This window comes from Erpetoichthys calabaricus, chromosome 4, assembly GCF_900747795.2.
Source record: "Erpetoichthys calabaricus chromosome 4, fErpCal1.3, whole genome shotgun sequence".
NCBI classification, from domain to species: Eukaryota; Metazoa; Chordata; class Cladistia; order Polypteriformes; family Polypteridae; genus Erpetoichthys; species Erpetoichthys calabaricus.
Window position 1 is genome coordinate 335,505,572 of NC_041397.2, and position 15,489 is coordinate 335,521,060.

The following is a 15,489-nucleotide window of genomic DNA, read 5'->3' on the forward strand; positions in this document are numbered from 1 at the left end:
CCTCAGCAGAGAACTCAACACGGACTTCGTACTTTTGAGTATTCTGTCCACCCAAAGGACCAAAGATACACTCAGGGAGGATGAAGACCACCAAGAACATAACCTCACATTTCTGACTACCCACTGGACCACATTGAACACCTGCTGACCACTGCTGATGGTCCAAGTGGCCCAAATGCGGTGACTTCCCTGTCCAGTGTGACTTTGTGGTGTCTTCTGTCACCTCGTCACACTGAAGGACCTCAACATTTAACTGTGTAAAGATCCAAGGAAGCCAAAGCCTCCTGTGACACTGCTCTACCATAAAGTGACAACGAGAGGAGGCTCCAGTGACACGAGTGTCATCATCAACATGTCATCATTGGGAATGTGACACCACAGACTTGGAAATGAAACACAAAACCTGAAAACTGAAATGTGTGGTGAACAAAATGTCCATTGAGAGGGAGTGTTGCTGAGGGTCTGACTGCATTAAAAATTGTTGTTAAAATTATAATCAAACTTAGATTGTGTGACTCAAATGGACCTTAATGCTAAAATGAACAGAAAACAAGAAGAGCAATGAAGAATTTGGTCACATTTCAAATTCTATTCATGACCACCAGAGGGCGCCATTTACACACATTGATTTTATTTTATTTTTTATATCTTTAAATAGATATTTATGGAAAAATTAGCACATGTCATCAACATTAAAGGCATTCCCATAATGCTGTGCTTTTGAACTGAAGACCCGCCTTCCCCCTTATTCATTGGTTAATAGTCCCGTCTTCAGTTCAAAGTGTCAGTCTCATGTGACTTGCAGTTCCTGTTAGTGACATGTGCTGATTTTTCTAGAAGTATCTGTTTATAATACGCCTGAGTTTTACATGTTTTGAGTTTATGACTGGATAACCAACATGTGGATGATGAGACACAAGTAATGTGAGATTTTATTATCTCTTTATTTAATGGACGTTTTCACATCATTTGTTGTTGTGCAGCATTGGTCACCATTGGCTGTTCTTATATCATAAACTTATGGCAATACATTTTCAGCATCACAACAAACTACATTGGAGTAATAAATATAAAAAAATCATTTTTGAGTGGAGTAGTCATTTAAGTTTATCTCAGGGAGGCACGGTGGCACAGTGGTTAGTCTGGCAAGCATATTAGCAGATGTGTCCATCTCCTTCAGGGTCACTTAGAAGACCACCACACCAGTAGAGCCCACTCAGCACTGGTTCAGTTTCTCCTTCTCCACTGACGTCACTGCATTTCACTGAGTTTGCTGAAGTCCCCGATCATTTCCACGATTTTGCCCACCTTGAGGTGAAGTGAACTCAGCGGGGTCCACTCATCACTCCTCACCATTCAGTAACAGACGTGATGGCGTCACAATATAACAAGAGGTCTCTGAAGTTGGTGTGTGACGACACAAACACAAATGTGCTCTGGCGCTCTGCTTCATCAGGTCTTCATCTTCAGTTTAGAGACAGAAGGCTCACAGCGGTGGAGACTGGCAGCAAAGTGACAAGTGACACTGCAATGGCTACTGGGAATTTCATTGATGCAGCATTCAGCAGGACCATCCTGTTTGTTATTGAGATTTGAGCAAATCTGACATGAAAAGGTCCAAAAACTCCAGCTGAGGGGCAGACACATTCACAAATGGAAGTCGACTTGTCATCTCAGAGCCATCAGGAGATTTGGACAATAAAAAAGAAAACAGCGGAGAGCCTGAAACACACGAGACGTCTTGTCATCTAAATCAGAGGAGCGAATGAAAAGATCTGACTTGGCATGAGACCACCGGGGGGATACTTTATGACTGAATTATGAAATCAATCGTTGTGATTTGTAAGTCACTTTGGATGGAGGTTTCTGCCACAAGTCAAGGACTCATCTGAAGGGTGTCAGTGAAGTACACAGCTGTCGTTAAAATCTAAATGTGTTTACAGCACGTTGAGTTCTGTCCTTGTGCCACTAGGTGGGGATAGCGGGCTGTGGAAAAATAGAAAAGAAAGGAGTAGAAACGAGAAGTTTTAGATAGATAGATAGATAGATAGATAGATAGATAGATAGATAGATAGATAGATAGATAGATAGATAGATAGATAGATATGAAAGGCACTATATAATAGATAGATAGATAGATAGATAGATAGATAGATAGATAGATAGATAGATAGATAGATAGATAGATAGATAGATAGATAGATAGATAGATAGATAGATAGATAGATAGATAGATAGATAGATAGATAGAAAGATAGATAGTTTTAGTCTTGGTAGCTGCTTTGTATTGTTGGGTTAAATGTGTAGTCTGTGGACACTGAGTCTGAGTCTACATCCTGACAACTTAACACAATAATTATTTTATTTAGGGATGAATGGAGTCTTTAATATTAGGAATACAAATAAAGAAAAACATAAAAACAGACAGCCACACAAATCAGTGGGATTGATGTTTAAATGAAGAAATGTGTGGACACGCACAGAATTAACAGTGGAATTTGAAATCCAGCAATTCTCCTTTTGTGTTTATCAGGCATGAAAGTCACATAAATCTGATCTTTTAATACTTTAAAGATAAAAATACAATTTTTCCTCAGACACACGTCATTGAAATTACTTTTCTTAAAAACTCAAGCAGCATAAGTCTTGACATAACTTTTCAAGTTTTCTTCATCTACACAAACAAGTGCATGAAGTTCCATCTAATGGCATATCTGGGTGGCCTTCCTCAAAGTCACACCTCACCTGTCACACTTTGTTCTGCTGCTCTTCATTTTCTGTGTCACGTATTTCACTATCTGGGTGTGAAAATCCAACATACAGCAAAGGTTTTATTCATTCATGTTGAACCTGACAGCTTCTTCTTCCAAAAGATTCCTCCAAGAAAGGAGAAGATGGGCAAACATTCAAGTTCAGGTTTACTGACAAGTGTGCAGATTACAGGAAACTCTGACTTGTCTGCTTGACAAACATGAAACATCACGTTTAGAGTTTCATTAACATGAAAGAAAGTCAAAGATACAAACAGTGAGACCCCGACATGTGTGTGGTGTTGTGTGCAGACGAGAGCAGTGAGTGTGATTAGTGAGAGGAAGAGCATGAAGATCACGCTGATGACACGAGTTTATCTACAACTCAAAAGTCATCTCAGCAAATCTTCAGTGACGTCAACTTTCATGCTGCAGGCCAACGTGTATTTGTAGAGGCTTCTGTTCAACAAATTTAACTTTATTATTATTATTATTATTATTACTATTATTATTATTAAGCCCCCAAGTGGCCCAGTGCCTCACAGCTCCAGACTTCAAATCCCATCATGCTCAGCGTCTCTGTGGAGTTGGTGTATTCTCCTGGTGTCACATGACGTTTCTCCCAGTTCTCCCAGTCGCACATCCCCTTGTAACTGGTAACACCAGACAAACACACTTGCAGCTCTGTGCCTGACTCTATTTGAGTTCATTTATAAATTACAGGCAAAGTGACATTTCTGAGTCTCACATACGCCTTCACACTCAAATGCACAATAAATAAACTGATTCAGACGAGGACTGGATTAATGAATTTGGGTCCATTTTTAAGTACTAGGGTGTTGTACCGTGTTAGCCATTATGAATGTAGAGAAAAGCCAAGCAGAATGACCCCTTTTATTGGCTAACTAAAAAGATTACAATATGCAAGCTTTCGAGGCAACTCAGGCCCCTTCTTCAGGCAAGATGGGGCCTGAGTTGCCTCGAAAGCTTGAATATTGTAATCTTTTTAGTTAGCCAATAAAAGGTGTCATTTTGCTTGGTCCATTTTCATTATTTTAATTACACTTAATGGCCACAAGAGGGTGCCATTCACGCACAATTCTGAATTCTGATTTCTGTGAAGTTGTCCATTTTTTAATTCTGTTTCTTCAGTTCTTTTCATCACGTCTAGCACTCTGTTCATGAATTAAACTTATTGTTGTCATTTCTGTAACACACTCCGACTCCAGCACTGCAGCAGACCACCTGTGTGTGTCACTGAAATGACGCTGAGTTTCAGATTGTGAGGTGGACCCTCAAAGAAGTTCACGAGAAGCCATTTTATCACAGAGGACACCTCACTGATGTCGATGATTTATTTTTGTAATTCCTGCCTTTCTTTATTTTCATTTCTGTTTTATTTCATTTCATCACAAACTCATCTCAGTGTTGATGAACTTCTCACAGACTTACAGTGTTGTGTATTTCAGTCCACGTTTAACAATAGAAGTATGTAACGCTAGATAGGAATTCATGTTTGTCTGACTGGTGGTCTCGTAGTAGCACAGTGATTGGTGGTCCGGCCTTCAGCTCTGGTGTCGTAGGTTGGTTCTTATCCGTGTTGTCCCCCCCACATTGACAGCCCCCTGTGACCCTGAATTAGATAAGCGAGTTACAAAATGGACGGTGGTCTCGATATTCAGGGTCTCGGATTTCTTCTGCTCAGCTCACACTCTTCATGTTCTCTCAGTCTTTTAATGTCACAAAGTGGGCACCTCAGGGTCATCAGGACTGACCACCAGCAAGTGATGTCACACAAAGACAGAAGAAAACCAATCCAGTGCTGTGGAGAACACAACCATCTTTGTTGAATTCCTCTTTGAATGTCAAATTAAAGACGCACACTCAGGATTTCTGTTCATTCTCAGACCCTCAGATCAAATTATAAAGATTCACATTTGATTATGGAGCCGACGCTTTGATCCGACGCCATTTAAAAATCCCAAGTGTTCAGTCCTGATGTCTCATTAAACACAGAAATCCTGAAAATGAAAATCAGACGAGCAGCAAACAGCAGGACACCTCAGGGGGGCTTTGAGTTCGGTGGTCTGATGTTAAAGAAAGTCTCCATCAGCTTTGTGCTGCTCTGACCTGACACAGAGATGGACAGACGACATTAATACTGAGGGGTCAGTGTGTGCGCAGGGGGCAGATGACCAGAGGGGCCGCGTTTTTACCACCATCATTAAGATCAGGATTGAAGTACGGATAGAGGGGCTCAGTGAAGGAGTCTGTGAAGGTGTACAGGTGAGAGCGGGACTGGGCATTGTAAAAGGAGACCTGACCTTCATCATAGTCCAGAAAGACCCCCACTGTCTGGGGCTTCACTCTCAGGGGTAGGTGGAGAGGACGGCCAATGAGAGCCGCGTACTCGTTCTCATTCCTCAGCCACACAGTCCAGTATCCATTATATGGGCTCAGATAATCAACCTCCTTCCTGTTGACCGACTCTCTGGTGACTCCTAAAGTCCACTCAGTCTTCCCCCCGACCTCCACCTCCCAGTAGTGTCTCCCTGACGTGAATCCTTCTCTGGCCAGGACATTAACACAGCGGTCAAACCTCTTTGGATTGTCCGTCACTCTCTGCCGTGTGTCTGCCTGTCTCACTTCTTTCCCGTCTTCAGACACAATGAGATATGGATGTGCAGTCTCAGGGTCAAAAGTGACATCAGCTGAGGAGAAGAAAGAAGAAAAGAGGAAGACGTCAGGAAATCAGGGGACTTGAGGAAGACAACAACACATTTACACTCCTTGAAGGACCTGAACATTAAAAAGACAAAGACGTCAAACAGCTCGTGTTCACTTCTCATGTTTGAGTTTTTATTTCTACAAACCAAAGCCCACCAAGCCCCTCATGTGTCTCTTTGTGTCACTGCTCGGCCCCCCTGTGTAGTCTCACCTCTGACCTCCTCCATTCGCCTGTCTGCCATTTTATCTTCATTTAACCCTAAAGAGCCTGATCACCACGCTGTGACCTCAACAGCACAAGAACGGTGACATTTTAATAAAAGACGAATCACACAGCGAGGATTTGTTAAAGACACAAACAAGAAGACCACCAGTGAGGCCTGGCACTCGTTCACAGACTCACCAGCAGCTCTCAGACTTGTCGTCACTAACCTGAGGGTCTCATGTCCCCCCTGGCCTGTTGTCCTCCTGTTCCTGTCATTCCTGTCCACTTTGATTCATTTTGTGCTGCTCTGCTCTGCTCTGTCGGTCATTCTGTCACTTTTCTCGTCCTTACACTGCGTTTGTGGCCTTTTATTTAGCAGACCCCCCATTTTATGTTTCTCAGTTCCTTATCAGAAGTGACAACGGGGGGGCACTGAATTTATGACACTGACTCTAACAACACAAGATGGCCGCCTGTCAGTGATGAGGATGAACTCAAATACACAAGTGTCACAAGTCATCAGTCAGCAGGGACACCATGTGACCGGTCAGTACAGGTGAGGGGGGCTTTAATAAGGAGAGGGGGGACGAGAGGACATACAAGGTGACAACAAAGGACAGGACAGCAGGACAAAACACAAAGTGGCACTAAAGAGGGGACAGCACTGGACACTGAGGGGTCTGAAAATGGACAGCGGGCCCTGTGAGGACTCAGCAGCACTCAGTTTACTTTAAAAGTGCAAACGTTGTGAGTGAAGACCTCAAGTGTGTCCTCAGTGTTGTCATCTCACAAATACTTCAACATCGACATGCTGGAAATGTAGCAAATTCATGGTGGGCCTGAGTAAGGGTCTGCACTGAAACACAAGAGGGTCCTAAGTGACAGAAGGGACATCATGGAGTCTTTAAGTAGCAGGATTAGTGACAATGACACGCAGTGCTAATCGGTACGAGACCACCGAATCAAAATGACCTTCTGAGAATAAAGTCTACAAGACAAACGAGTGTCCTTTGTACCGAGGAAGACATCTGAGGAGTTCTGTCTGCACGAGGAGGGTCCGGTCTTTAGTTCTGTCTTTACTGACTTGTCTGATGTTCTTGGAACACAAAATAAAGTAATGTCCACCTGCCAAGGAGAATCCAACTATTAATGACAGAGGATTGTTTAGGGAACTTCATAGGAATACGATAACTAGCGATATTCACAGAGACCACCAGGGGGCAGTACAGGCTGAGGTCTTCCTGTTCCTTAACTAGCAGCTCATCTGCCTTTAAACACACAGAACAAGCAGACATCCATTGTCATAACCTGCTTATCCAGGGCAGAGTCGAGGGGCACAGCAGGCATCAGGGCAAGGCAGGAACAATCCATGGACGGGACGCCAGTCCATCAGCGGGCAGACACTCAGACACACATCAGGGCTAACTGAGCGTCACCGGACCACCTAACCTGCATGTCTTTGGAGCACACGGAGGAGACCCACACAGTCACAGGCAGAACATGCAAACTCCACACAAGGAGCCCCCAGTGTCCTTACTGGTAGACAGCAGCACTACCACTGTGTCACCATGTCACCCACACAGAGGGACCTCAGCCATTAACTCAGACCTGGGGGACAGTCACAGAGCTCAAGGTGCTGCTTCTCATGGTCATGAAGGTGACACGTTTAACATGAAGACACAAAGACTAAGACACAGAAAATGAGAACTTCATCCTAAGGTCACGACTGGCTTATCAACCGTACCTGCTGAGCTGCATATTCTCCTCCATTCTGTAAAATAATAAAGAAATAAATAAACTTAATGAGTCCAATCAAGAGTGAGACTTGAGAGACCCCCAGTTCAAATATCGTACCTGCATTCGTGACGCGTTGTGACTTTTCTGCAGAAGAAGAGAGCTGCGTTACTGGGTGAATAATCAGGTGGTCAACTTAAAACATCATCTCTTCAGTTCTCATTCACAACTTTCATTTACTTTCATTTTCCTCTTCTGACATCTTAGAATATCTTTACATTTCAAATGTCCTTCATAAAGACCCCTTATAATAGACAGCAGAACAATGGACATGACAATAGCTGGAGTGCCAAGCACAGACTGAAAATGGATTTGCAGAATTAACAGCCTACTGGCCTTTGGCTTTGAATCTGCGTGACGTCTGATGGAGAAGGAACAGAATTATTGATGTTTATTAGGAGTGGAGGTCCTAGCAGTGAGACTTCTGACCGTGTTCTGGTGACCACAGAAATGAACACTGCAGGTGTAAATTAGTGTGACTGTAATACAATAAGACATGTGCCAGAAGACCCTCGTCTTCACCAGTTTGTCTCCTACTTATGGCCTTGCTATTTGTCTACTTCATTGTCAGTTCAAATGGCTCCTCAGTGCCAACTCTCTGAGTGTCAGTGTCCAGAAACAAACTGCTGTGTGAATTGAGAAATCAGAGTGACAGTGGAGGACTGAACCTCTATTAGGTGACATGTGATGCCCACTTCACGGGGTCCTGTTCACTCTTAGGGGTTTACAGTTAAAACTACCAATGTGGTGAATCCAAATGTGAGGACAGAAATCCAAATGTTTAATAATCAGACTGAGTGGAACAGACGGAGCTTTAGAATAAAAACAACAGCAAACAAAGGATAAGGAGGACTTGTGTGTTGTGTCCAGTACTACTGAGGTAGGGTCTGAGCCCCAGGACCCTCAAACTGCATTAATCTGATAGATGGACCAACGATAAGAAGAGTGGACTAAAATAAAAGAAGAAGATGAGAAGAAAACACAAAGCACCTTACTGAGTGGGCGTAAATAAGATAGGAGAGGACAGCACAGTGGGCACCTCAGGGTGAGATGGGGGCAGATGCAGGTGCAGGCTAAGAAAGTTAAAACACTTATTATCAAATACGAATCCAGTTTCAGATATGGAGTAAAAGACAAAACATTTTCATAATCTATACATATAAAGGAGAGTTGGTATCCGTGTGGCTGTGTTTGTGTGTTTGTGGAGGGATGGAGAGGTAAGGCGGGTGTTGGAGTCACGTGATCATCTCCCCTCCCAATCACCTCATTTCATTCACTTCATTTCGCTCCGAGCTGAGCTCCGCAGCTGACGTAGTCTTGCCGTTCTTTTTCCATAGTGTTTAGTCCTTTCTCCTTTACTGTTTAGTAGACGCGGTGCTTACTGAATAGTATTTTTTCCTTTAGTGTTTCTACTTAGTGTTTCTTAGTGTTTAGTAGATGCGGTGTGCGAAAGGAGAGTTGGGATCCGAGAGACTATGTTTGTGGAGGGACGGAGAGTTAAGGCAGGTGGGGGAGTCACGTGATCATCTCCCCTCCCATTCACCTCATTTCATTCACTTCATTTCGCTCCGAGCTGAGCTCTGCAGTTGACGCGGTTAGTCCTTTCTCTTTTACTGATTTACTGTTTAGTAGACGCGGTACTTACTGAATAGTATTTTTTCCTTTAGTGTTTCTTAGTGTTTAGTAGATGCGGTGTGCCGGTGTTCCCGGCAGTGTTGAGGTTTAGTGTTACTTTCTACTTTGTTTTTGTACTTTAGTGTTTAATAATAAATAATAATAATTCATTACATTTGTATAGCACTTTTCTCAGTACTCTAAGTCCTAAAATAGTGAGTGATACTTAGCTGATAGCAGTGTAGAAGCAGGACAGCACAACGGAGCCGGTAGGACAGGCGGGTGTGGTAGTGTAGGTGAGCGGCGATAGCAAGCAGCAGGAGGAGGAAGCAGGATTTGGATGTTCCAATACACAGCCATAAACAGTAACGCTTGGTAATTTCAGGTGTGATCGCCCCGAAGCCATAGGCCAGGTTAGTATGAACATCAGATCAGTTCCCGGTCATAAGGTACTGTAAGATGAAACGGGAGCAGATCAGCATAGCGAATATAATCACAGAGACAGATCATCCTGAGGTGCTAGATCGCCAGTTCCAAAGAAATGTTCGTAGGTCTCGTCCCGTGATCCACAGACTCAGCTGTTCCCAGTAAAGTGCAGTCCATAAAATCTGTAAATATTAAGCCAAATCCATACAATTCGAGTCAGCTGTATCCACGAACTATACGTACAATAAACGAAATAAAACAAGCGTAAGAAAGTGCAGAATTAAGGCAAATTTTGCGAAAAGTGTTGTTAACAGGGAGGAGCGGCGACAACAAGTGTGCACCAGCGTCCCCTTACCTGCTACAATAAGGCAGTTATAATAAAGACGTTTAGTAGACTTTTACTTTATCTCATTTAGTGTTCTTCCCGGCGGTGTTGCCGTTTTTTAGTGTTAGTGTCTACTTAGTGTTTGTGTTTAGTGTTATGGAAGGAGTGATCTTACCACTGTCAGATTTTGCAATGAATGAGTTGTTAAATAATGATTATTTATCAACAGATCACATGAGCAAATTCAACGAAATTTTAGCTGCGCATACGATTTTCCAACCTCAAGAGGTTTTGCTAATGTGGACTCCTGACATACCTATAATGCCCATTCCACAAAATGCAAAACATATTTAAATATTACCTTCTGCAGCTACTGAACGAGTGACTCACTGGGTGTGTACCTATTATGATGGTGCTGTAATTCATGTCTATGACAGTTTAAACGCTGATAAAATATTCAACCTCACTAAAGAGCAGCTTCGTTTCCTTCGTGCTTTGATTCCTTACAAACCTCCCATAGTTTATGACGACGCACAGCAACAATTAAATCATACAGATTCTGGTACATCTATAATAATAAAAGGCAAAGCCCTCACTGACTGATTCACTCACTCACTGACTGACTGACTCACTCATCACTAATTCTCCAACTTCCCGTGTAGGTGGAAGGCTGAAATTTGGCAGGCTCATTCCTTACAGCTTACTTACAAAAGTTAGGCAGGTTTCATTTCGAAATTCAACGCGTAATGGTCATAACTGGAACCTCTTTTTTCACAATATACTGTAATGGACGGCAGCTCGATGGCCGTGGGAGGAGGAGTTGAGTGTCACGTCATCACGCCTCCCACGTAATCACGTGAAAAGACTATGAACGCAGTAGGGACAAATGAAGGAGGAGCCGCAAACAGCGAAGAACAAAAAATTCATTAAACAATTGAGAAGGGAGCGAGTGAAGCATACAAGCATGTTCATAAGGGAAACAAAGCACGGTGTAAAACGTAAGTTTAAATTAAGTTTATAGAAACGCTCCCGCTGCGGATTGCAATAACATATTCGCGAGATAAAAGTTTAATGAGAAGACACGAGGTATAAACGAACCACACGCCGTAGCGCAACGTTAGGGGCAACAGTTTCAACCATTCTATGATCTGCTTCTCGCAACTGAAAGACGGCACATGGCGGATGTTAGCCCACTTGCTGACCGCAACGTTAGGGGCTTCAACTCTGGCGCTGACGATATTCAATTCTCGAGAGGGGATGCAGTGAGTGTGTATGCCTGATGAGCCCAGAATTAAGGAGAAACACGTGTCGCATACTCTTTGCATTATTTGAAAGTAAACTATTAAAACCATTCTTTGATCAGCTTCTGGAAACAGAAAGAGGGCACGTGGCGGATGTAAGGCGACTTCCTGACCAACCACAAGCGTAACCTGGCAGGTAACCATCCATACAGTCAGATTGTGATTCAGAAAACGAATGCCATGAATTTAATTACCACGATCTACATACTGTCAAATAAACGAAACACATGCCGTAGCGTGACAGCTGTGAAAGCGAGGTTCACAAAAAAACAGATCCTTAACAAATTGTTATTGGTATATTTTCGATCCGTTTAAAAAGGTTTTATTTTCTTCTTAAAAAATTGAAAGCAGTACTTCGCTGCAACGAAGCGCGAGAATTTGGCTATATATATCTGCTTCTCACAATTAAAAGAGGGCACGTGGTGTATTTTAGACGACTTCATGACCAAACATAAGTGTTACCTGCCAGGTAGGGTTACCACTTTTAATACAAAAAAATAAGGGATGCATACTGCAGCGGGTGCCACATCTCAGTGCCAACAGTTTGCAGACTCTACTTAAAAGACCCGCCCTCCTCACTGGACAGTTAAAAAGACCAATCAAACTAACGATGACATCAAGTATTACCCAATCAAAAGTAGGAAAGGAGGCATCTTCATAAAATGCGTGTGGGATGATTTGCATGAGACGCTGCTTTAAAAAAAAAATGATAAAAAAAAATACGGGATAAATCCCGTCCCGTATTGATTCAAAATGGGATGCGCAATTTCATTCTCAAATACGGGACGATTCCGTATTTTAAAGGACGGGTGGCAACCCTACAGTGCCAGGTAAACACCCATACAATCAGATTGTGATTCAGACTAGGAATGCAATGAATGTAATTACCCCGATCTACATACAAGGCGAAAGTCTTGCAACATTCAAAGATGATGGGTTGGGATAAGTACACCATAGAACATAAAAGAGCTTATGAAGCCTTGAACCGAAAAAAGCAAGATCTCAGAGATCGTAAAAAAAAAAATAGGAGGTAATGTCGTTTTACTCGCTGTAGATTTTAGTCAAACATTACCAGTTATTCCACGAGGGAGACCAGCAGATGAACTCAACGCGTGTTTAAAATCCATGCTTCTCCCACGCTCGGTTATATGTCACGTGTTCTCGGGTAGGTGCACCAAAAAATGTATACATTTAAGCATGTAATGGGCAAACAAAAAATGAGGTATACCCGAAGGCACTGCAGTAGTACTTAATGTAACTTTACTTCTTAAATCTTAATGTTTTACTGTTTAATAATTTATACACTTCTTATATGTTGTTCAAATTCTTTAATCAAAATACCACTGACAGCGCAATGCACGATAACGTGGAGTGAATACACCATACGCATCCACCCACGGCCGCCCTGGTGTGCGCAGATAGGAGTTGATTCTACAATAAAATAAAATAAAGATAAAAACCCAGGATTGTTTCCTGCCTTGTGCCCTGTGTTGGCTGGGATTGGCTCCAGCAGACCCCGTGACCCTGTGTTCGGATTCAGTGGGTTGGAATATAGATGGATGGATGGATGGATAAAAAGAGTAATACAATCATCACCCATAAAGCGGATAGCAGACGTGACGTTCTATATGTGTACCAGATTTCAAGTCAATAGGTGAAACGGTTTGCGAGCTACAGGTGATTTAAAATCCTGGACAGACAAACGAATAGCCACGGTAGCGTATTATAGAAGAAGATTTTACTGTTTAATAATTTATATTTATATGAAATGTGCTTCTTATATATTACTTCATATTCTCATATAATAATGATGTTAATATTGTTTATATTGATTTCTATGTTATTGAAACTGCATGTATGTGTGTATATATATATATGTTTATATGTGTATGTGTGTGTATATATAAAAGACAGCAACACTCATAACAATGACAACACAATTACATTGACAATCATGTTACGTTATTTTTAAAATGTTTCCTTTACTTTTTCATAACCTCTTTAACACACTACTTCTCCGCTGCGAAGCGCGGGTATTTTGCTATATATATATATATCTGTATGTGTATATATATATATGTGTGTGTATATACAGTGGAACCTCGGTTCACGAACGTCTCGGCACACGTACAACTCGGTTTACGACCAAAAAGTTCGCCAAACTTTTGCCTCGGTTCACGACCAAACACTCGGTATACGAACAAGCCAGGTTCCCTTTCGGTTTGTTGATGTTCATTCTCTCCCTGTGCATTTCCTGTGCAGCGAGCGAGAGAGAGCGCGCACGCACACGCACACACACACACACACACACACACACAGAGAGGCAGCGCAAGAGACAGAGGGCTGTACACACACACACACACACAGGAACACGCGCGAGAGAGGCGTGTGCGCACACACACAGGAGCGCTCTAGACAGACACACTGTGAGCTGCAAAGCTGATCGCACCCCCAGAGAATACAGACGCCCCTGGGAAAACCCCTAAGAAACATGGACAGACTACCTTAACATTCCTCCTTTCCCTTCTTGCCGGCTCTGTCGCATAATATGCCTCTCGTGCGGTGCTCCGCCTTCTTAAAAAGCCTGCACGGGCTTCTTTCAGTTTGTTAAATTGGTTGCTTGCTTCTCCTTCTTTCTCTCTCAGACAATCTGTGCTCCTGGCGGAGCTGTCATCTCTGACTTGTCATGGAGCACGTTTAAACTTGAAAAGAGACAAATGTTTGTTTGCAGTGCTTTAAATAAAGTTCCTTTTTTTCTACAACCTCCTGTGTCTCTGTGCAAATCTGTGACCCAAGCGTGACAACACACACAGGCGCTCCAGGCTCGCAAAAGAGAGACGCACGCACACACACACAGAGCGATTGAGGGACGCATAAGTTAGAGAAGGCTTGTTTTTGTTTTCAGTTCTGTTTCCAGTGATCGGTTCGTAGCCTGCATTGTTGCAGTGTTACTTTTCTTGGTGGTTTATTAAATTACGGATTTTTCAAATGTTCCTTTTTTCCCCTGTTCTTAAAACTCATTAAAAAAAGTGTTTTTAGTGAGCGGTTCCTAGCACTATAGCGCGAACTATTGCAGTGTTAGTTTTCTCTGTTGTTAAAGGTTTTCTCAGTGTTATTCAATGTTTTTACATTTAGTTTACCATTACGCTGTGCATTCTATGGTATAATTAACTATATTTGTGCTTAAAAACTGAAAAAATGTATATATTTACATACAGTTTCTACGGTCTGGAACGGATTAATTGTATTTACATACAATCCTATGGGAGAAAATTGCTTCGGTTCACGACCAACTCGGTTTACGACCAGAGTTGTGGAACGAATTATGGTCGTGAACGAGGTTCCACTGTATATATATATATATATATATATATATATATATATATATATATATATATCTGTATGTGTATATATATATATATGTGTGTGTATATATATATATATATATATATATATAACAACAACAACAACAACATTTATTTATATAGCACATTTTCATACAAAAAGTAGCTCAAAGTGCTTTACATAACGAAGAAAAGAAGAATAAAAGACAAATAAGAAATTAAAATAAGACAACATTAGTTAACATAGAAAGGAGTAAGGTCCGATGGCCAGGGTGGACAGATATATATATATCTGTATGTGTATATATATATATATGTGTGTGTATATATATATACTAGCAAAATACCCGCGCTTCGCAGCGGAGAAGTAGTGTGTTAAAGAGGTTATGAAAAAAAAGGAAACATTTTAAAAATAACGTAACATGATTGTCAATGTAATTGTGTTGTCATTGTTATAAGTGTTGCTGTCTTTTATATATATATATATATATATATATTTATATATAATATACACACACACATAAACATTTATATACATATACATATATATACATATCTACATATACACATATCTACATATATATACACACATACATAAACACACACATAAGACTTATTGACTGAAACGGGCTTTCACGAAAAAAGTTAGGGCTTTGCTACAGGATACACCCTCCACAAGTTAAGCAGTAAAAATAAAATATATATTTCTGTTTTATTTAAACCTTTTAAGTTCGTATGCATAGCCCCCATTTGGCTGTTTAATTTTTTTTTTTCTCTTTCTCAGTAATATTTAATCTCCTTAAAGAAAAAAGAACATATCCATTTTACTTTTTTTGTATCTCTGTAGTAATATTTTAGTGTAAAAGAATAACCAGTATTTAAACCTTTTATGTTACTTTATACATTTATTTTACACAATGTTGAAAAATTAATAAGAAAGCTACATATTTTGGGCAGCTGCTGCTTTCATTTTCAATGAAATGAAAAAAGCTCTCCAAGAGAA

General features: G+C 41.3%; 1 protein-coding gene across 4 annotated transcripts in view; it reads right to left on the bottom strand.

The window, feature by feature from the left end:
- Nucleotides 1–15,489, bottom strand: part of LOC114641362 (butyrophilin subfamily 1 member A1-like) — a 994,484-nt gene that overhangs the window by 335,660 nt on the left and 643,335 nt on the right. For 3 of the 4 annotated variants that reach the window (XR_007934785.1, XM_051926436.1, XM_051926438.1), the window contains exon 9: nt 7,427–7,453. Coding sequence is in view for 2 of the 4 variants with exons in the window: in XM_051926436.1 (XP_051782396.1) it covers nt 7,427–7,453 (27 nt within the window). In the remaining 2 variants the exon portion in view is untranslated. Of the gene's footprint in view, nt 1–4,073; nt 4,881–7,426; nt 7,454–15,489 lie in introns of those variants that run through there. The other variant, XM_051926437.1, reaches the window with a different exon arrangement.